This window comes from Corvus moneduloides, chromosome 5 (genome assembly GCF_009650955.1).
Source record: "Corvus moneduloides isolate bCorMon1 chromosome 5, bCorMon1.pri, whole genome shotgun sequence".
Taxonomy (NCBI): domain Eukaryota; kingdom Metazoa; phylum Chordata; class Aves; order Passeriformes; family Corvidae; genus Corvus; species Corvus moneduloides.
In genome coordinates, this window is record NC_045480.1 from 60683486 (window position 1) to 60706632 (window position 23147).

Here is a 23147-nt window from a genome sequence, read left to right on the forward strand (position 1 = left end):
CAAGGTGAATTATCAACACTGAAGGTTGCCTTGACAGTCTTCTACTACAGGTATTCTAATGCAGAACAGAAGACTGAAGAAAGATATACTATAGCTAAAAACATCCTAACACGTCTGCATGTGCATACAAATGTTCACACATCTTAAAAATACGGCTAAGAAATGAATTTAAGTATATCTTGCCAATCAAGTTTTATTTACACAACAAATCAAAACATTCCTTGGAGCTAAGAGAGAACCTCCATCTTTTATACAAGTTAAATGTCAGGCCTTATAGTCAGCATTAAAGACTACATCAGAGGAAAAGATGCAAAGTGACGAGTTAGGCATGGAAATTTATCTGACGTGTTACAAAGACAAGTATTTATGCTATACCAATTTCAATTAAATTGTAGCACTTCATTCCAAATACCTAAAAGGCCTTGTTAAGCATACGTTAAAGGCATTTTTAATTGCAAGTTAGCTCCATAAACATGCAAAACCCCAGCTAATGAGGTAAAGAGTACGGCTGATATATAATGTACTCCCACTGCAGCGCTTACTTTTAATTACCTGGTGTTAACCATAAGCCGAAAATCTTCAACATTCAATTTATTTAATCACATCTTTTGTTGACAGTAATATAACTACACACTGAAAGTATTCCCTTAATAGCTTTAAAATATTAATTTTCTAAATAAAGTAACTCAGAAACTTGACGTAAATTCAGGTGTGAGAACACCCAAAGAAGTTCTGTCAAATATTTCTAAAACAGACCTTCTTGGAATGGGGAAAGGAGGATTGTGTTTGACTCTCTTCTTCAGTCATAGGATGTCAAAGGATGTCACAGAAGCTAGACCACGTTACTGATTAAATCAGCCCTCCTTAATGGCCAGAGTAGGCAGGCACCATACTTGGAGGCAGTACATGTCATATCATTATAAGGGTGACTGCTAATGTTAACTAGTCACTAAAAAAATAGAAGCAACAACACCTGAGCCCCAAGTCAAGATATTGTGCCTAAACCATGAATTTTGCTCATATGTTCATGTCTGTTTCCCTGAAACATGAACAATGGACTAAGAAATAAGTCATATATTTAGAGCGTTTTCTAAATTATTGTCACATTACCAATTAATTTTGCACCACCCAGGTGTAAGAAGGAGATCTCTCACTCAAGATTTTGTGACTTTCACTGCCTGGAAATTGTTCCTACTATTCTATAACACACTTTCAAAAGCCTGGCAGGGGTTGGGAAATGAGTACAAGTTTACTGAGTACAAATGCACCCACATACAGTAAACTTTGGGACATTTCTCCAACTTTCAGAGGTCAGCACTAAAGCCCAGGTGTATTCCTTTAGAGATTTTACTTCCTTTTACTGTATAGATACCCAATTCAAGAAATACTAACCAATAATATTAAACCCAAAAATTTATAACTTCTCATTATAAATATGTGTCTATTCAGGTAGACTCTGTAAGACCTTGGTGCACGATCTGGAAAAATTTCTTTGTACACCCACTGAGTCACAGAAATAATCAACCATTTGCTGCTAACTAATACAGGCACAATTATATTGGATATGATATATTGGATATGGGAGAATGATTCATGACAAATTTTAGTGCACATGTAGATGGAAGCTGTGCACACACAGGCTGTGTATCTGTTCAAAAACATGTAATTCATGTAATTAATTTTAAATTGGAAAACATCAAATTACTTTGAGGGTAAAACCAAATCCTTTAGAAAAGCTTTCTGTTTCCAGGGCTAATAGTCAATCAGAATTCTCTCAAAACATCAAATCAGAATGGCTGTGTCCTCTGAATGCCTATGAATGTTCTGATTTTACTCTCTGACTCTACTAAGAGCCCCAGGAACTACGAAATAGGTGGTATTTTAAGTCATAAAGAACCTGCCAGAACCACACCTTAAAAAATAAAATAAGTACATGGCAGAATTTTGACTGATGTTAATATTAGAAAGTACTTATTTCAGATGACATGCTGGAAGGAGCAAGAAGGAGTTTTAGAAGAGCAGTAAGTTTTAGCACTACTAAAAGCAGCTCCTTACAGGGCAAGTGATGGCTCTGGAACTGCACGGGAGCAAGGATGCCTGGCCTGGAGAGAGGATGGCTGTGTGCAGACAGAGCTGCTACCTTAACCCTGCTCATCTTCAGCCAGCAATGAGGGCAGACAAAAGAAACCCCAGCTACAACAGCCTTCTGGCACAACACTGTATATTATCATTCCTTCCTGCAAACTCCTACTGACCTTCAGCGTGCTCAAGTGGAGCTGCACTGAGGGAGTAGTTACAGCAAGTTATCCGCTACCCAAGAAGAGGTGCATTCAAGCAAAGGAATTAAGACTTTTTTGGGTTTTTGCCCCTGGGCTGCAACAGACAGCAATAAATGCCCAGAATAGCCCCTTCTGCCTTTTCAGATCTTCTGTCTACCTCCTCACCTTCAAATCTGTACAAGTTTGGGAATACACGTGCAGCTGCTACTCTAACCTTCCATGAAGTATATAAGAAAGGAACTATATTCTAACACTTCCAACATAATTTTGAGCAGTGAAAACCTAGCATAATAGCAAACTAGATAATCTAGTATAATCTAGCAGTGGCACTCACTACAAGGAAGATACTCTGATTACCAGCACCAGGAATGTGGCACTTATTCTATTCACAGCTGCAAAGTAGAGCTACTGCTTTTTTTTGTTAATTACCCAACATCATTCCTTTTGCTTTGAATCAAGGAATAAAAATGAATAACCACAGGTTTCAGACTTTGAAATACAGGAGAACAGGCTGCCTTATAAACAGGACACAGGGAAGTGCCTGCGTATTCCAGAGTCACCACACACTTCAAACAAGAGACACCAACTCTCACAAACTTCCCTGAGATATATGATCTTTATTCCACTGAAAAAGAAGTTCTAGCTTTTAGCTAAATAAGACTTCAATAAACCTACTTTTCAAATTCACCAATTAAAAGGTCCTGTTGGACCTTGGAGCCTTGAAAGAAAAGAGAAGCTTTGAACATCTCATGGTAAAGCTCAGACTACTTCTGAACAGAATTTATTTTAGATAGTGATCTGCAAAAATCAACTGATATTAATCCTATTTTTGAGCCAAAATAAAATAAACAGTATTTCTGGTGAGGAAAGAAGGTCCCTTCCAAGAGCTGTGTCAATCTGATGCACACAGCCAAAAAAAGTGCTGGATATTGTTCAAAAACATGATGCAAGAAAACCCCAAATTGTGAATGTTCCTGGTCTTCTGGTCAGTTGCCATTGCCTTCTGATGCAAAAAAATCCTTAAAGCAGTTCAAGAACCACAAACCAAAACAATCCAAGTATCCTGACATACTGACTCCCTAGATGTGCATTGATGTTGTATTGGTTATGTCATATTTATTGTCATGGATGTTTTCCCTTTCAACAGGGCAAACAACCAATGTTACAGCTGCAGGATTTGTTTTAGCAGTTTCCACTTCCAGGACTTCTTCAAAGGTATGAAAGTACAGCTCAGCAATCACATACAGATTATTCATATTTACCACATACTGGAAAGGCAAACTAAGATTTTTGAGGCATAAACATCGGTCATGTTTCTTTATTTACATTCTGAAATTCCTACATTTTTCCTTCCTTGGGTAGTAAAAATGGTATTTTCTTTGAATACTTAGGTGGAATTGCAACTTTGTTCAAAAGAAATATTTTTCCATTAGCTACCAATGTTCCTTTGTGTTATTTTTTCAGATTATTTAAATGCTAATATAAGAAAAATGAATGTAACTGGCATAAAGAATGCGAGAGTGGAAAATTGAGTTTAAATATGGTAGCAAACAAACTACGTAGAAAACATGAGATGTTCAGCATATCATTAAATCAAGTAAATTTGTCAGAATTGTCTTAAAAATTAACATGCTTTCAACTTCCCTTAAAAAATAGGGCACTTGCTTTTAAAGAGTACACAGATAAGACAATCCTTTTTCTGTAGCTAAAGTGATAGGTGTTTTTTGAAAAAGTTAAATATTGCTACACATTAATAAAATATTCATCAACAAGCTGCTTTATAGTACACTTCCTCAGATCTACAAAAATAATATATTTTTTAAAAATCCATAACCACGCATTAATTTTATCAGAATACGTATATTAAGCAACCTCACACAGGGGCAGAAATGCAAAAAACATCATTTACTCCTTAACAGTCACATTACCCCAACAATTAAATTCTACTTTTGGGTTACGTTTGTATATTAAAACATCCATTATATTAAGTTTAAGCGACACGATAAATAAAATTTTAAAACTGCACAAAATACATGCTTAAGGTCTCTTTCAAGGAGACCTCAAACACCATGGTAAGAATGATACTTTAGCTGCCTCATTTACGTAACTGTATTAGATGTTTGCCTACTTTCATTCAAAATCAAGTACTTAAGGTTTAAAATAAGAATTTACAGTAGGGGAACTGATAAACATAGGCCAGGCATAGTGAGAACCAGCCACCATAAATACAACTTAGCAATAAGGTCAGTGTGTTATCAGTCCCAATTATGCTGAAGTGTAAGAAGTCTTCGTGTTGCAGACAATTATTCACTGCTGAATGAGCACAGACCACTGAGCTGAAAACTGACTTCCATCACAGACAAAGGCTTATGCAATAATGATCTATTCTGCCAAATTCCATAAGGATTTACTTATTGAACCCTTCCCTGGTTTCAGTTCACTGATTCTTCTGTTTCCATAAAAGATAGAAAATATCTGCATCTCCTAAAATTTTAGTGTTTTCCCAAGAATTTCTTTTTCATGAAGTTGGCAAGTACCCATTTCATTATAAATATATTTCAGGTTACAAATTTTCCTTGGGTGCAAGTCAAAAATCCCTAATACAACATGAGGCAGCCCAAACTGATGACCTCACTGTAATTTAAAAATACTTACATGAGTTCTGATTCCTCTTGACGTATGAGAATTTATTGATTTAATTCTTAGCATTCTCTTTTTTAGCACCAAAAAGCAATGCAGGTGGCAGTTTGTCTGTACCCCTATGGGATAATGGTTTTAATTCAAAATCAAAATAAAATAGCCTTGTTCCAGGCTACCAAAACGATGGCCACTGCAAGGCTCCTGTGCAAGGAGCAAAAGACCAATAAAGAGGATCAGAGACTTATTTTTACCTCTATTTTGTAAGCCAGGAAAGCAGCCTGCCATGTCAGTCTCCTTCTATGGGCTCTGCTGTCTGTGGATAATACCCATTCTCTTATGCCTCCCTTGAAATACCCAAGGAGAAAGGAAGAATAAGAGACTCTCAAAACCATGAGAGATCAGAGGGTGCAGGGAAAGGAACAGAAGATATGATAGAGAGGATACAATCAATTTTGCAAGAGAACTTTAAAATCAGCTTGGCAGGGAGAACACTTCAAATGGTTTGCCTCTTTGGCCGCTGCAGAATGCAAATTGTTGGTGTGCTGAAAGAGCTGAGCTTTCCATCAGAGCACATGTGCCTTTACCTAAAGATTCCCCATTCTCATATTCTGTCTCTACCTACACCTGGAAGATTTAATCTTGTCGACAAATAGTTTGTTCTTTTTGCATTTGAGGTCCAAATCAATAAAGTCTAAGATGTATCCATTCCATATAAAAAGGGACTTGGATTAAATTTAACTGAAATTACCACAACCAACCACTACAAAGGCATATGCACACCACTGACTGACAAATGAGTAAACACAGGCTGAGCCAAACTAAGCAGCTAACAGACGATGTTCCAAAAAGATAAACAAGCTTATTAACATATCTGTTCTGAAAGTTACAGCACAGCTGCAAATTTAAGCTCTGTGGTACAAGATCATGATTTAAGAGCCTATATTCCTCTGAACCCTCAGCATCAGCTTCCCATAATGACATGGTTATTGAATGTTTCCACAAAGAGCAGCAAAAGCCAGGAGAGACCAGGGTTTTATTTTAAAGTGCACAGTAAAAATGGCAAGTGATAGGTTATGGGTTTTATTAGACTAACTGAAGAGAAATGTCATCTCACTTTTTATCCCAAGCTTTGGTTATTTTTATTTCCATTTTATTTGAATTTGCTTGCATTAGTCCCCTCCTCTTTTCCTACACGATTACTACTAAATAAGAAAACTGCTGGTTTAGGACACACTGAAATTGGAACGTTAATTCATGTCCCTGTGGATCTTGGGAAAAAGCCAATGCAAGTCTTGAACTTTATCATGATAAACCCCTGGCACCCACTAATCACAAGATTGTATCTTCCCATAAGATAAGGGGTGGATTTTTGGCATGGGAATGAACACATACACCTAGCTGTTTGCAAAGGCTTGCAACCTGGCAGCCTTTCAGTAAGGTTTCACTCACATAGCTGTTACTGTATACTCTCCAGCTATGGCTGGGAAGTTGATAATCCTTAAGATATGAGGAGAGTTTTGATTTCTGACACAGCATTCCTGAGATAAATGCAGGATCAGAGAGATGCTTTGAAATTCCCAGAGATACCCCACTGGTAAACTGCTACATGGGAGCAACTTTTAACAAAGTGTCTTTAAAAAGTAAAAAAAAACAAAAAAAAAAAACAAAAAAAAAAAACCAAAAAAAAACAAAAAAAAAAACCCTCACAGAATTTGTGTTGGCCATCAAACAATATATTAAATGTAAACCAGACACAGAAGAGAGCATCCCAAAGTCTGTTTTCCCCCAAAAAATTTCACAATGTAACTTAGTATTTTTGCCTACCCCAGAGATAAGAGCTAGTATTTCCAACTCCAATCCAGTTTCTTATAAAAAGCATGGGGTTTTTTATCCCTGGCGCAATTCCTTCCTACTGTTGTCACTAGGTGTCATTTCAGAGCATAAACTTGTATTTTAAGCAGTCTCACTACATAAAGATACAGTCACCTGCAAGGGGCCATGAAACCTGCCTGTCTACATAACTTTAAATGTTTCACACACCGTTCTTTTCTCTTTTTAACTTTAGCTAGTCTGCAACACACTTTATCATATATCAACATATTTACCATAGATGCAAGATTGTGTGTGTCACTACAGACCATAATTGATTAGAGGTAAGACTTTTACATCATTAAGTACACTTTTGTCTACCAGACATACCCACAAAAGCAAGGAGATGAAAAATCAATCCACCTAGAAACAGAGAGCCACTGACACGCTGAGGTCACGTGAAACTGCTGAAGGACAAAATATCTTATACTACTTCATAACCTTTTCCTCATATATTTAGCCCCACCTACTAAACACAAAACCTTTAGAAAGTAATGCCCACAAGTTATCACTGTGGAGCAGTCCAGACAGCTACATAAACCCTACAAAACTCTGCTCTTCCATTCAGAAGCCCAGAGTTGTTTACTGCTTCCAATCCCTTTTCATTCTCCTGTATATATTCCTTCATAAAATCACCTTGCTTTCAGCAGCAATGCAGTAATTAGGCCCCAAGGTTAAGTGAAAGAATGTTAAGAGTTGTTACAAATGACTGGCACTTTGGAGGTGGAAAAAGAACAGTGTCCATCGGGCAGTGGAAAACTAAAAGGGCAGAACAGCAAGTAATTCAACTTTTAAGTAACTCACTTTATAAAACACACCACAGCTTAAAAGGGGGTTCTTTGGTTATTATTTGAGTAACTTTGTAACTATATGGGAAAAAGAACACAGAACAGCAAGTGACTGAAGGGCTGCTATCAATGCTCAGTATTTCATTAGTGTACACGTTATCAAATTAGATTGTACAGCTTCCTCTGATAAGAAAGTTTTGTAGGTGGCATCTACCTATGTCAGCCATCACTGCTGCAAGTGCCCAATTACTTCCTGTATAGTTAACCTTCTGTACACCAATTCAAATCAGCACAAGCTCCACAAACCTTTAGAGTCAACAACAGCTAAAAAATAATTCATAAATGCAGTAGCCACTTCTGTACCAGATTGCCAGACAAATGCTATTTGTGTGGCTGAAACCATGCAGCAATGAATACTGAGAATTTTATGATAAAAAAGCACCACTCACAGACTAAAACATCGTATTATTTGACATCAACTGCTCGCTTGCAGCAAAGAGCAATGAGAGGCCTCAAAGAGGAAGTGCCAAAAGCACTCGGGCAGCAGTGGGGAGAGAGGCGTGGCAAGTTCTAACTCAGTGTCCCCCTTCTACCAATTTGCCCCTCTGTCTCCATCCTCCTCATGCTCCCAGAACAAGTCCTCCTGTTTAGCATCACAAGGAGAACACAGTATTTCCTTTGAGACAAGAGCAAGGGGCCAAATGCTGGCACACCCCATCTGTGTCTCATCTGGCCAGACACCACCACTTGTCTCTTCCCTCACCAGTGATAGGGCAGTGTGAGTGGAGCAGACAGGCTGTGACAGCTGCACCCACACCCCTGGCACCACTGCACTCCTTTCCTGGCTCAGCTGGTATTTTGAACAAGGCAGCCACAGACTGCAAAGACATCAGAGCCAGAGGAAGTTTGGGAATAAGCAGAGGACCAGATACTGATATGGTAACAACAGATCCCCTTGCACCAGACTGACTGCAGGATTTCTGGAAACAACCAAGGCTTTCCTAGAGGCAAGAATGCAAGGGTTTCAGGATTCTTTTGTTTTCTTTGCAGTTGTTGGGAATCCTGAAGAGGTAAAAGGCACTAAGTCCAATAAAAGACAGTTTTGTTTACTATGCTTGGGAAAGTATAAGGAGCTAATGAGACTGTGATATGAGGGCCACTAAAATTATTATCAGGAAAGAGTGACTTTATTCCAAAATGAAAAAAAAGCAACAAAGCAGGAAATCTCCTTTTTGAATTCACTGCAGCATTTGAGTATTCAGAAATGTAGAAATTTATTACAATGAAACAAACAAAATAAATCTAACAGCTTAAAGGTATACTTCTACCGAACAAGTCACGAAAAATTTTTAAAGTAGGCCTTCGGCAGAAGAAGGCAGAACACAGATCTAATTTCCTAAATGAATATGGGAATATTCTCTAGGTAGAAGGACACTCAGATAATTACTCCATTGGTTTTGATCCATTTGTAACTATTAGTAAACCAGTAAGTATTCTTTTGCAGGCCCACAATAACAGAGAGTAGATACAACTTTGTGATGAATACACCTGCTAATCTACATATCATTATTTTAAGTTATTTAATGTCTGTTTTATTTCTTGAGCTCTTTAAAGCCAACTAAATATGCACAGTAGTGCTCATCTGCCAGTGCTACACTCAGTAGTTCTTGTGAACTGAAGTGTGGGTTTTCCTGTTCTTTACAAATACCTGAAGTAAAATTAAATTTGTAAGTATTTCACATGTTACATTACCTGTCAAAGGAATGGAACTGCACAGGCTGCTCAGCAGCTCCGTTGCCAAGAACTCCGAGGAAGGTTGGTGGCAGAAGAGCAGCATCCACGGCAGTCCCATCAGCTGGTGTGCTCACCAAGCTTCTCAAGATGTCCTTCACATTGACATTTTTTGCAGCTGGCACAGAAGCCACAGATTTACTCTCTTCAGTTCCTGTCTCACTTCCGCCCTCCTGAGACTTATTGACTTCTAACGAGAGTGTGCACAGGACTTCACTGACTGCATCTGGGCCTGCACTGACACTCAGAGGTCCTGCTTCAGCAGCACTTCCTGAACGGTTGGTTTGTGCTGGAGCTGCTTCCTCCCCAAGACCAGAATCCCTTCTTTGCAGAGATGCTGTACCTTCTGAATCTTCAGTGGAGGCTGAAGCACCAAAAGCAGCAGATGGGTTTTCCGTAACTGTTCACACCAAAAGAAGAGAAAACTCATTTTAAGGTCATTATCAACAGAGATGCATTCACCCCATTTGTCCTGAAGAAGACTTCTAGAGCATTTTAAGCCACCTTATTTAATTTGGCCAAATAATTAACAGTTCACCTGCAGCAGGAGTCTCATTACTTTCATTTTCTGATTCCTTGAGTGACTGGCTTTGGTTTGGTGGTCGTCTTTCATTCGGGGGTTCCAGTATATCTCTGTATTTCGAAACCATGAGCACAGAAATAAAATATACAACAGCCAAAGCCAAAAACTGAGCCTGTTTACTATCCTCCTGTAAAAAAGAGACACACACAGATTTTTCCATTACAATTTCAGCAGCATGTTTATTTTCCTTTGAAGTATGCCCAGCACTACCATAAACAGACCAAGAGGAAGCTGATGTATCAGCAATGGAAGAACAATATTCTCTAGTCACAGTTTGTCTCACCTATAAAGGTAAGGAATACAGCACTTGTATTCAAGTGGCACTAATCCTTTCATTTTTCATTTATAAATATGCTAACTTCGGCTAAGGTTGTGTGTTTTGACTACATGTTTCAAATTCGTGTAGGGTCTAGGCCCCCTTTATTTAACGGTGTTTCTTCTGTTATATTTCCTCAAAAATGCCAAGATATTAACAGCATTTACAACCAGGCGAGCATTCTCCACAGGACTGTGTCATATTAATGAAGAAAGTGGAACAAATTCCAGAAGCAGTGTTAAGGTTTTATTTCATTATCAGATAGTCCAGATGGATGTAATCTACTATGTATACTCTAAACAAGAACTGACAATATGCATTTGCATTACAGCTGTAACTTTATGAAGAGATTTTAAGAAAACCTTAAAAACAAATCTTAATATGAACTACGCCAGGTTCCTCCCCAGAGCACTCAGTGGCTCCTAGTGAAACAGAGGCAAAACTGGACATTACGATTTAGCCTAAGCCTGTCCCTTTTAGCTACCAAAGGAAGAAAAGCTTCATACACTTTGGGATCCCAGGAGAATGGAGCATTTGGATCCTCACTGACTAATCAGTAAAAAAATGAATGTTTGGACTTTTTTTACCCCTCATTTACATCAGGGCTCAGGTAACATTCAATTTTTTCCTCTGAGCAGTTCAAGAAACTAAGTTACATTATAAAGCTCATTCTATCACAATTGTAGCGCCTATCAAAGCTCCTTATTCCTTGAAGAGCTCTTTAAAAAGCTATACTGCGAGACGTTTATGTCTATTAAGAACAGATAACACAGGTAGATCCTATCCATTGCACTGAAAAAACAACCTATCTTCCCCTTGGCTTGACCCAAAACCTTAACTTTCTAGAACAATGACAGGGTGAGATTGAGGAAAGCTGCCTACAATGGTAAGGATTGTAAAGAATTTTCTTGCTAGATGAATTTTCGCAGGACACTTTCTCACTGTACTTAATAAAGTGGTGATCCAGTCAATCAGCACCACCTTATTTTTTCTGTGTTTGTTGAACTGCTTGAAATAAAGCCCAGGGACCACTGTAAGTATTGCTACTGGTGGGTAAGTGGATTCCATCAGAGTTCCTGCTATAGAACTCAAATTCAAATTATGCCACTCCTGGTTCTAAGTGCTGAACATAACGTAAGAAACTGTATGCAAATAAAACACTTAGATGCAAGAGCAAACAGCTCAGACAAAAACTATTCCAAACCAGACCTTTCTAAGTCTACTTTTTCCCCACAGCTCAACAGCTTAACCAAAAAGCAGAGCTATTGCATCATTTTATATTTATTGTGAAACAGAGAGCCTGATGGATTGGATACACAAAAAAAGCAGAAGTTGTGGGTGGGTGTTGTTTTGGTGGGGGTTTTTTTTGAAGAAAAAGGTTCACAAAATGTGCTTGAAGGAATCATTAGGATTACTTTAATTGCCACCAGTATGGAAGAGTCACTTCTTGTTACTCTCTTGCACACTGATACTGAAGTAGGGGTTGGAGTAAGCTTGCTTCAATCTAATTACTGTAAAGAGAAAACTCAAAATTCTTCACTTTTCTGGACAGAAAAAAAAGTCACTGTATAAATCATTATACTTGCTAAAAAGTCCAATTATTGTAAACTAAGTTGTGGTGTCCAGGCTTGTGGCCACCAATGACTCACAGCCATTATAGCTGCTGTATTTGCTTACAGAGGTGTTTTTTCCAAGCAATCAATCTCAATTTCCTCAATATCAGCTATAAAGTTGCTGACACAGGGCAAAGATATTTTTAGTCAATTCAAGACTAAAAAACATATGCATACTTACAGCACACGCACACAAATTGGTTCCTCTGAGAGGAAGTCAAGGAATTAGAGATGACCTCTAATTTCTAATTAGCTAGAACAACATGAATTTTTCAAAAAGTACAAACATGTTTATGATACATAGTATACATAAACAGCTTGTCTATGTACACATCTGTACTAAACACAACATACTTAATATACAGTAGGCAGAATTCCAGAGAATCAACTCTTAGCAACACAAAGAGCCAGATCAGGAGACAGTTGGGTTTCACCTCTCCCTCTTTCTCATCACAAACATTACAACAGCTGTAGAGTATTACAAGTTCCTAATTACTGTGAGCAGTATTCCCTTTTTGTACACCCAATTTAGCCAAACTGTGTTAAACAGAGGAAGCGTTCAGCAAACAGATACAAGCAGAAATGTAGCTCCAAAGAAAAGCACATTATTTACTTACTATATCTCTGAACACGACTGCTCGGAGGCGATTAATATCCATATCCTGCAGAAGTCTGTCATGGTCCCGTATTGGAGAAATGCCACCTGTCACAATGTCCACTGGACTCTATTAAAAAAATCCCAATTGTTTAAGATCCTGGTTTTAAAAGCATTTTACCAGAAATCATTAAGCATGTACAATCGCCCACTGTACATCATATTGTCATAACTAGAGCACAAAGATCAGCTATGCATTTCATCTTTAAAGAAGAAAAAATCTGGCCGATTCTTGTGACAGATTTAATTTCCAGTGTTTGTGCCACCCCACTTCAGGTCTGTTAAAGTATCAGTGATGCACGTACAAATCTAAAAACGTACCCCTCTGTGCAGAGTAATCATTATTGACTTCTGTGTTTCTGAATGTGGTCTTAAACTTGCCTTTGCTGCAGACTTTCCTGATCCTATAAAGCCTTGCACTGCTTTTTGGTTCTTCCCAGTGTCACCAATAGGTTTCATCTGTGCATGCTGCTGACACTCCAAGCAATTTCTTACTGCTACTGCACATACTTGAGGGGAAAAGAAACGTTAAGAGTTATTCTGAGAAATAGTATTGTTCTATATTCCCTTACAGAAACGTACAGTACAATTCTGTTTACCACTTAAAACTAAAAAGTTTACACACATTAGTAAAATATTTTGCCTCCATAAGTTTTAGAGAGTTGCAAAATAATGCTCAAAATTCTTTAATAATTTATAACTAATACCGAATGCTGAACTATTAGAACATATATGCTGTACCTAATGGATACTTCAAGGTGATCAAGTGAGCATCCCTCCCTGCAATTTTACCATGCATACAACCACGGGGTGGGTGGGGTGAAGACAGCTAAATTTCACAGACTTGCAAGGGAGAAGACAAGTGATACACTAGTGAAACAAATGGCAACGTTTGCTTCAAAATATTCTGTTACTCTTGGACTAAATGCTCTGAGTTACACAACTTTTTTTTTTTTTAGCTGCACATCTGCGTCCTGTTTCATCTTCTAATATTTATTTTCAAAGGAAAAAAGAACTACCCCACCTCTATACCTGTTTGCATCCCATAAATCTTGTTCTACCTGCACAAAGTTTTAATTGCCTAGAAAGGGAGAGGAAGGCTAGTTACTGTTGAGGCTCTGAGCTGCTCTGGCATTCATGCAAATTAAACTTTTCATTACAGAAGTCTTACAGCATGCAACTAAGCATGAATACTCTCCTCCGGTATTAACCACCTGGAGCCTGCTATGATCTCATATGTTCTCATTTTCAGAATATTTGTTACTTTTTTAGGTAACTGACTATTTTCTTTCCATCCAATTTGAAGCAAACATACTGTAATAATTGGATTCAATTACTGCCCAATTTGAATCCTTCAGAAATTTACATTTTAGTTTCCACCATACCTTCATATACTGACCTTCAAGTGTTAAATCTCTTTTCTAAGTACTGCAAAGGTTCATTTTTTTAATATAGTACAAGATTACTTTTCTTAAAGCTGCTGTATTCCCAGCCTTGATTATTTGGGGAACTTTGGCAAAAGAAATAGCCTCATGGATAAAATGAAAACAGGCTACCAAACTTACTTTATTTAAACTTTTAAAGAAGAATACATTTGCACTGCATAATACAGTAAAACTGTAAAAGATCTTAATGTCTGACTAAATTTAATCTTGATTTAACAAAACAATGGACAGGAAAAAAAAAATAAAGCTAACAGCTGCTAACTATTTAGTAACTGCAAGCTCCTATGCTCATTAAGTGGTCTTATTTGCTTACCCAGACGAAGACATTGTCGCAGAATTCCTCCAGATGACATATTTTTCTCAGACTCAATTTCAGTGAAACCAAGAGAGCTTGCAAAAATTAACACATCCACAAGGTTGATTAACCTCTGGAGAAATGTTAAAGATGCTTCTACTGAAAGTCCTTGAGTTGGCTCAATATTCTCCAATTCATGCTACACAGAGAAAAATTGAAAGCACCATTTACTTCTTCACAAAGGTAATATTCCTACAAGCTAGATGAAGAAACATGTGTGCTGGAAGTCCACTACCAGTCACATTCAAAAGTAATAATTACTTATATTCTAGGAACAATCATTAGTATTGGGATTTAATCCCATTCCAGACCACTGTGGGGCAACAAAGCCAGGAAACTCCTTGTTATGTCTTCAGGCAAAGAAGGCAAGCACCCATATTTACCTTAGCAAAAGCACAGAGGGAGCAAAGGGAGGAAAGAGATGCCTGTGGAAATATCCCACACACACTTCCTGTTTCCCAAAAGGACAGCTATAATAATCAATACACTCCATAAAGAAAGGCATCCTCCCACAAGTGAGGAATTTTCAAATAAAAATGGAATTTCTTACAGTAGCAGATGTGGCAGCAGAAAGCAATGGCAAGATACCACCACAGGCCATGATCATGTTGTCCATCACTTGAGAGATGAGGTGGATCGTGTTGTGCACAAACACCACATTGTCACTGCTATTCACAAAGTCCATCACAGTTTTTGTAGAATGGCTGTCCAAAAATAAAAAAAAAAAAAAAATCAGAGTAGAGCTTTATTTCTGAGGTATTTTAACATATTTATGTTTTCACAAAACTAAAACAGACACAGCAGTAGGGCAGCAAACAAAACATGACTGTAAAGGTCAACTGATGTATCTCAATCCAAACCTAAAACTACATTTCCTTTCTGTTCATAAACTGCTCAAGATCACAGTTTGCTAAAAACACCTGAATGATTGCTGGTTTATGACTACTTGCTAGCAAAAGTCACTGTATCAGAAAACGGAATAAAGTCTGCTGGAACTGTGAACTAGATTTGAACTTAAATCTTTGGAAAACTAAAGCAAATACTAAGGATTTCTCAGAGAAATTAAAAATCAACAAAGCACAAAAACTCAGACAAAAAAACTTTTCAAAATAGAAGCTAAACTAGAAATATATTTGAGCTATATCTGATGATGTCCTGACAGGTTAACCAAAACACATTCTAAAAATTGTAGTCAGACAAAAATTCACCTCAGTTTAAATTGTCTGAATCACTTAAACACTCTATTTCTTCATCCTGATATTCCTTTTTATCAGGTCACTACAGCTATATGGTTCAATTTAAAATAGACATTCACTACTACAAGCTACCAATAGACACCACTTTTCAGTTATTAAATCTTAACATTGAATCACAGAACTACCACTGTTTTCAAAGATCTTCATGATTACATTCCAGATCCCTGTTAGAAGTTTATTTTCAAATTAACATCTCTGTATTCACAGAACCTATCAAAGCAGCAACTCAGTGTGTGTAAATGCAGAAGCAAGAAATACTATTTTGGATACATTATCTTTCTTATCCACATTTAGATACTAATAGAAGACACAGGCCCTTACACACATTAGGAGAACTAAAATCTTGGTTGAATAAAAATCAACAGCAAGACTGCCAGTGACTTATACGCAGCCAGGATTTCAGTCCAAATCTGTGTACAGGTCCTGAGCCAGTGCACATTTATGTCTGTAAAGAACCTTAAAAATAAAACCTGAGAATAACTTGGTATAGGTCACAAAATAAGTAAGGCTACTGAATAATGAGTAAAACACCAGATGTCCAAAACTCCAAGTCAATGAGCCTCTTATAAATGAACCCAGTCTAGATCACTCCATATAAAGCCCAGGATGTACCTTCTCCACATCTGAATATCTGTTTCTATAGAGAAGAGCAGGTCTGTGAGCAGGCGCTGGTGCATCAGTGACCACTTGAACTCAGGAATACGGAACACAGTTGACCTCGTGTCTCTCCTCTGCCCATCCGATGGAGCAGCCAGCTCTTGTCCCGAGGAAACCTGCTGCCTTGAGGGCTGAATGCACAGTTTGCAGACAAAACAGAAAATAAAACACAAAAACCACACCCTGGTTATTACTTCCCATGGTACACACTGAAATGCATTTAATAGACTTGAGATTTCAGATATCCAGCAAGTCCAGACTGAGTACATGGTTCCAAATAAAGCTAGAACTATTACACAAATGCTATTTAATGGATATACCAAAACTACAAACTACTCTACAGCTGCACTACCACACCTGCCAGTCTAGGCATTCACAAGCAGCCACCCAACCTTACCACAGGGGGAGAATATGTTGCTGTTGACAGTGGTTTTCCTCCTTTAAGGAAGAATGGTGCAGAATGAAGAGCATCCATTAGGAGGTATCTCTGCAGAAGGGAAGTACTCAGAGACATGACTATTTAACCATGAAAAGCTGGATTAGAAACTGAAGACTAGAGGGGTGGAGCACTGCAGCACACAACAGAAGCCCAGTCTTAATTTATACTTGTACAAAAAAGGTACAGTGACATGATGTAGTGACAAACCTATCAATTTTTATAGTTTAAAACAAAAAAGATTAAGTGTCCATCTAACCACGCACTCAGTTTATATCAGCATTCATACATGGATATACAAAAATCGTGGAGACTCCTCAGTACACAAATTAATAAGAATTATGGCTATTTTAACCCAGGGTTAAAAGTATTCTATAGATAACTCACAAAATTCACACACATTAAAATCCCCAAATGTTTGGGCACACTTTCTCAAAAAATTCATAAAAAAAACAACTTCCTTTTATTTTTAAGTTAGACAGATGAAGGACAGGTACAATTTACCTCAGGTATGGATCTAGGGGGCAGAGGTGCTTCTAGACATGTGTTAGCTTTCAGCTCCAGTCTTTCTGTATCTGATGCAACACTAGAAACATCAAGCTTGGCAATTCTTTTGTCAGAGGCTCCAGCAGGCTCTGCCACACGTGCATTTGCATTTTCCACAGTCGTTCTGGTTTCACTAGAAACTATGTTTCCTTCCTTCAGCTTCTTTTTTCCTGCTGAATCCGACTGAGTTCCTGCTTCTGGAATGGCAGAACTCACTGTCTCTGGCAAAGTCAGTTCTTGTTTCTTCTTATCCACACCTTCAGTATCCTCAGATTTCAAACGCACAGATTCAGGTTGCTTCTCTGTTGTTTCTTCCTGCTTTGTCACTTTGCTTTCATTAGAGCCACATTCCTTGTTCCTTTCTGCAAACTCTTCTGAAGGTAAAGGCAAACTACTTTCATCCTTCAAATCAACAAAGTCATCTTCATCTTCCACCTCTACGGCTGATTTTTCCAGTTTTTCTGGACTTGTGCGAGTTTCTCGTTCCACAGGAGTTTGCATGGCTAAAGAAGCAGCAGCGACAGCAACTGTTTCTTCCACAAGCTCATCAGCTTTGCTAGAATCTTCAATTGCTTCAGCTATTCCACTACTGATTTCTGAGACACTGGGCTTCACTGTTTCTGGTTCTGGAGAAAACTCCACACAAGACACTGCTTTTAAATCCTGCGTAGTATCCCTATCCTCCCCCTCTGATTGCTCCTTATGATTAGACCCTGAATGAGTTTGTTGGCCACCATCTGATGAGTTTTCTGTCTCTTTTTTTTCAGTTCTGCACTCTGTATCTCCATCACTAACGCAGGAAGGAGCAGGAGCATCTTCTTTTAACTCCAAAGATTGTTGCTTTCCCTTGGTTTCAGTTTCTTTGCTAATCCCAGAGATTGTTCTAATTGGAGTCAAAGAATGTACTCCACTCCCTTCACCTCCTTTCCCTTGGTACTCCTTGTACATTTGAGAAAGACTCTCTTTGTGCATTTCAAAAGTTACCTAAAAGAACAGAGTTCAAAGGACATTAGAAATTATATATTAATGCCTGTTTTCTCTGAAAAAAAAAAAAAAAAAAGAAAAACGAAACCCAAGTCAATGTTCAAATCACAAATTTATATTGGATACTGTCCTTTTCATTAAAAAAACCTGCACACTGGAGATCATTTCAACTGAGAACAGGTTTTTTCTTATGTGTGCCTGTTATTCCTGGCTAAAAGAAATTTTAAAAAGTAAATCCAGTGGCAAAAAACCCCAACTAGACTGATCCAAAGGACATCCTAAGCATAACATCCACAGAATCAGATTATTAGATTAGATTAGAATTAATTAGATTTGAAAACCTCAATTTTTTTGTGAAGGGGGATGCTGTGACAAGTAGCAGAGCTTTCACATCATTTTGAGTATGCTCAAAAATCCACAAAGATAAATAAACTCTTGGAAATTTTACAGTAAAAAGTACAATCTCACAAAATCAGAGCAGAGAGGAGCACCTAACAAAGCCAAAATCGTGTGGATTCCCAAATGACACCTAAAGTTCTCCAGGGGACATTTCCTCTGGTGAGTGCTATTCACCCCATCTCAGCCTGAGAACATCTACACAAACTAATTAAAGTGAAAAGACTTCTCTACTCCTTAGTTGAAAAAATTATTGTTGTTTCTAGGTATATAAAAAAAGGTTACAGATAGAAAAATTCTTTACATACACGCTGATAAAAGGCATTTGCCCAAATAAATAGGTGTGTTACAAAAAAACAAAATACCACTAGACCAACTTAAATTTTTATTACACTGTTATTCAATTTATTTTATCCATACCTTTCCATTTAGGATTTAGATTTATCTTCCATAACACAAGTGTTTATTTATCTGTAAACTCAGCTCTCAAAATTTTCCCAACATAAGCCCCACCCGAGGGGTTTTTTAAATAAATCGTTTTCTGTATCATAAACGTTTTCCACAGGCAAAGCAGAGTACTGCATTCCACTAAATATACAAACACACATTTCCTTATTCTCTTACATACTCAGCTCATTCATTTGGATTCCATCTAAAAATTCCGTGTACATGCTATTCAAAGTGATGATTAGTCAATAGGAATATTTTCCCTTAAGATGACACAGAGAAGACAATGAAATAATTTTTCAGATTAAAAAGATACCACACATGATAGTTAACAAATCAGAGATAAGCAAAGAAAGCAGATAAAAAGTATTTTTGGTAGGTTCTGATGTCAATATCAGCTTTTTAATATACTATTTTCTCCTATCAATCAAGTATATTAAAGCTCTGAAGGAGCAATGCACTATTTTAACACAACCTGAAGCATATTATTCATTAAAGTTGATTTAATTGAAACTTTAGTCTCTAGAAATAGAACTGGGATATCTCACTCCTCTTGTTTAAAAAAAAACAGGGTCTTCATGTACTAGTTTTCATTCAGTTATGTACAAAAAAAAAGAAGTGTGAATGATTACAAATGATTGAAAGTTCATCCATCTGCCACAATGCATCTATAAATTTTTTGATTCTAGGGTTTTGCTAAAAAGAGCACGTGGGGGGTATTATTACTTTAGAAATACTTCCTTCCTGAATTGTACCACAATCAGAATGTCAAAGGCAACACAAAATAGATCATGCTAATAAGATGCCCACTTTTCACTTGTTTTCCAGAACATGATTAGGCAAAGCTGCTACTTTAGGTCTAATCATTACTTTTCTGAAGAAGGAATCTTCACACCTTGAACTCATCTCCAGCTAGCTTTCCCTCTTACCTCTCTCCCTGTTGCTTCCTCCATTTCCAAAACTACTAAAAAGCTTTGTTCCAGCAAGCACTAAAGAGACATTTAACAAATAAAAAAGTCATTGGTTGATTTCAGCAAAACTTCTACAAACTTCCCAGAAAGCACACTGCCGCACAATATTTAACAGTGTGAATATCCATATTTTCACACATCGTTCTAGTGTAAATCTCATTAAACTCACATGCAGGAGTAAAAGCTGCCAAGTTTATGCCTTTCCCTTTCTACTCCATGAACACAGTCTATAGGGCTGGCAACTACTTTTGGAGAAATGGGCAGTCAGTTGCATCTCAGTTGGTACAACCTGAGACCTACACTTTTGCTATAACGCTTTTTTCTAGTGTGCTTCCAAGCCCATCCTCCTTACAAAAACCTATTGCAGCTTCAGATTTTTCCTTACCAGCCAAATTTATCATCTGATTCACAGCCTTAAATCAACCCTGCTAGAAAATAACTCAAATTCTGTTCTCCATAAATCAGGATCGTGAGCTTGCTTTTACTCTCCTCCCTCCCCTCAGAATCCTGAACTCCACCATCTCATGGTCACCGTAGCCAAGGCTGCCTTTCACCTCTGCATTTCCAGCCAGCTGTGGTCAACATTTAAAAACACAGTGTAGGGTATAGGGATGCAATACCATTTCACAATCAATTTCATCTGAAACCTGGAACAGACAATGCTTTGGAGGCCATTAGAACAATACTGAAAATGAAACTCTGCATTGCAGGATTTTTAATTGCTACTAAAAAGAAAAAGAAACAAAGACCAGCAAGAAGGTCAATACTGACAACTTGTCTTCACAGATGGGTAATGTAAACTTATGGGCAAATAAATCCAAGCAAAATCTGATGAGAACATACACAGATTTCAGAACAATGCAAGAAACTGTAAGGAGAGAAACACTGGTAAAGAAAATTAGACAGTACAGAACTAAAGGAAAACATCACTCCCCAATAAAACGCAAAATTCACTTAACAAGGATAGCAATTTCTACTTTTACTGTAAACATCAACAAGAACTCATGTTACAATGTATTAAAATAATATCCTTTAAATCAAACTCTAAAATAGCAAGGCAGAGAATTAGAGAGACCACATCCATTTTGAGTCTGGGGATTTCCTATATAACAAAATGATACAAATTTAAGAAATCCTGCTTTGTAAAATCCAACTTTTCAACAAGGCTGTATAAACACTTCTGATCACTATATCAATCTGTAACTTGGTTTGACAGGAAACCAAGAAATAGTAGTACAACAATGGAGGCGCTGGACAATTCTTCCCCCACATTTCTATTGCATGACATGGCATTTATGAAGCACACAAGTTCACAAAGCCAAACAATACATACAAAACACCTAAGGTCAACAAAATCAGTATCAACAAAAATGCAAAATGAAGTGGAAATTATGATTACTAAAAGCAAGTGCACTGAGTATATAAAGGTATTAAAGATTAAACATTAGGACCTGCAAGCACGCAACAATTTACAAGACAACTGCTACCTTGAAGAACCTTAAATGCACATACGTAATTTTTTATTTTCCTTAAGGCATTTGCAACTGTAAAGCTGATAATACAAAATTAATTACCAGAAATTGTTCTAAATTAGTGAGCTAAAAGGCCAATCATTAATCTTCACCATCATTTGATGGTTAATCCATAGCTGTCTGCAACGTTTGGAATGCATCTCTATGCACTACCAGTTGAAGACACTGGTGAGCTAATAACTGCAACATTTGCCTCTGCCATTAATTTTAACTTAATTTGACATCCCACATTTACTAATTGCCAAGGAGAAAAATTAGCATACGGCAATGAGAAAGGGTAAGATGATTGACATTTGCATTAAAGAACATAGAGAGAAAATATTTTAACTATTCGTTAAGATTTTGGCCTTTTTTTCCATTTTCAGGTGGGCAATTTCATAGAGTAGAGAGAGGAAGGGAATATCTTGCCAGACAATTATATATATTGCTATTTCCTTCTAGACTGTGCTCAGTGCAAACCAGCTCCTGTGCTGGTTTAAATAAACTCTTCATAATAAATTAATAAACTCCTCATAATTCCAAAAAGCATCACAGCATTTTAAATCTTAACAAGGATTTTACTGACCTGCTTTTTCCACTTCTCCTCTACTAACACTAACTGTTCAAAAGTGTAATCCAATCTCCAAACACAAACAGGCCTGTTTAGACAGGAGACACCACTATCAGAGATATCAAAACCAATTGTCCACTCAGCAAAGTAAAAGATACAAAGTTACTGTGTGCACCACACACTGAGTTACAGTCTGTAACCCACTGACCTGAGGAATCTCTGGGCTGTTTCTGAGTGGTTCACAGAAGAAAGCTAAGGAAAACAAGTTAAAATATACTTTGCAGGACACTACATATAGAGGTTTCTAGGAGTCTAAACTTCCACTGCAAGCATGTTCAGTGATGTACAAGGTGGGGGGAAACCACTGTGCCAAGATGGTTTCATGTTCCTGTATCTTGCATTTTCACCTAAGTAGTGAAATAGTGAATAGTTCTGGCTTTTTTTTTCACTCATCTTGAGAAAACAATTTCTAGAATAAGAAAGCAAGTACTAGTCAATATAATTCATAATTCTTATGAATTCTTATAATTCTTTGCTTCTCTGAGGGAGAATTTTATGTATGTTAGCAGCGTTTTATTTTCAAATCAAGTCAAGTTATAGCTTACTGTTACATTATCATACAAGAGTAAATTCAAACTGCATATCAAACATGTATTAGCTCATTTTCACTTAAGAAATTACTGCTTTTAATGAGTTTAAATTGCAAGACGTGAGCACACACATTATCGTCTCAAGGTATGTATTTTCTCACTATCTCAATCCCTGCCTCCATTCCTACAGTTCAAGAGACTGTTAAATCCTACATTGTACACATTTGATATTTAGCTATTAACAAAAATATTCTGTAAGTAAACTCAGCATTGATCACCCCATTGTTGCAATGCCTAGCGACAGGTCTTACACACTGCTCGCTTCTGCCATCCTCTTCCAGTATCTCCCTATATTGTTGGCAGCCCTGCAGCAAAGACTCCATATCCATCATTTCAAATAATGGCCTAGAGACCTAATTCAGGCCCCACAATATGAACAGAGGTAGCT

The 23147-nt window shown here is 37.4% G+C and overlaps 1 protein-coding gene across 4 annotated transcripts in view; it reads right to left on the bottom strand.

Moving 5' to 3' along the window:
- Positions 1-23147, bottom strand: part of LRBA (LPS responsive beige-like anchor protein) — a 373887-nt gene that overhangs the window by 282674 nt on the left and 68066 nt on the right. For 3 of the 4 annotated variants that reach the window (XM_032110029.1, XM_032110030.1, XM_032110031.1), the window contains exons 23-31: positions 17188-18213; positions 16645-16734; positions 16203-16378; positions 14885-15038; positions 14293-14473; positions 12916-13043; positions 12497-12604; positions 9906-10077; positions 9329-9767 (exon numbers count right to left, since the gene is read on the bottom strand). In XM_032110029.1, coding sequence (XP_031965920.1) covers positions 9329-9767; positions 9906-10077; positions 12497-12604; positions 12916-13043; positions 14293-14473; positions 14885-15038; positions 16203-16378; positions 16645-16734; positions 17188-18213 — 2474 coding nt within the window. The remainder of the gene's footprint in view (positions 1-9328; positions 9768-9905; positions 10078-12496; positions 12605-12915; positions 13044-14292; positions 14474-14884; positions 15039-16202; positions 16379-16644; positions 16735-17187; positions 18214-23147) is intronic. The other variant, XM_032110032.1, reaches the window with a different exon arrangement.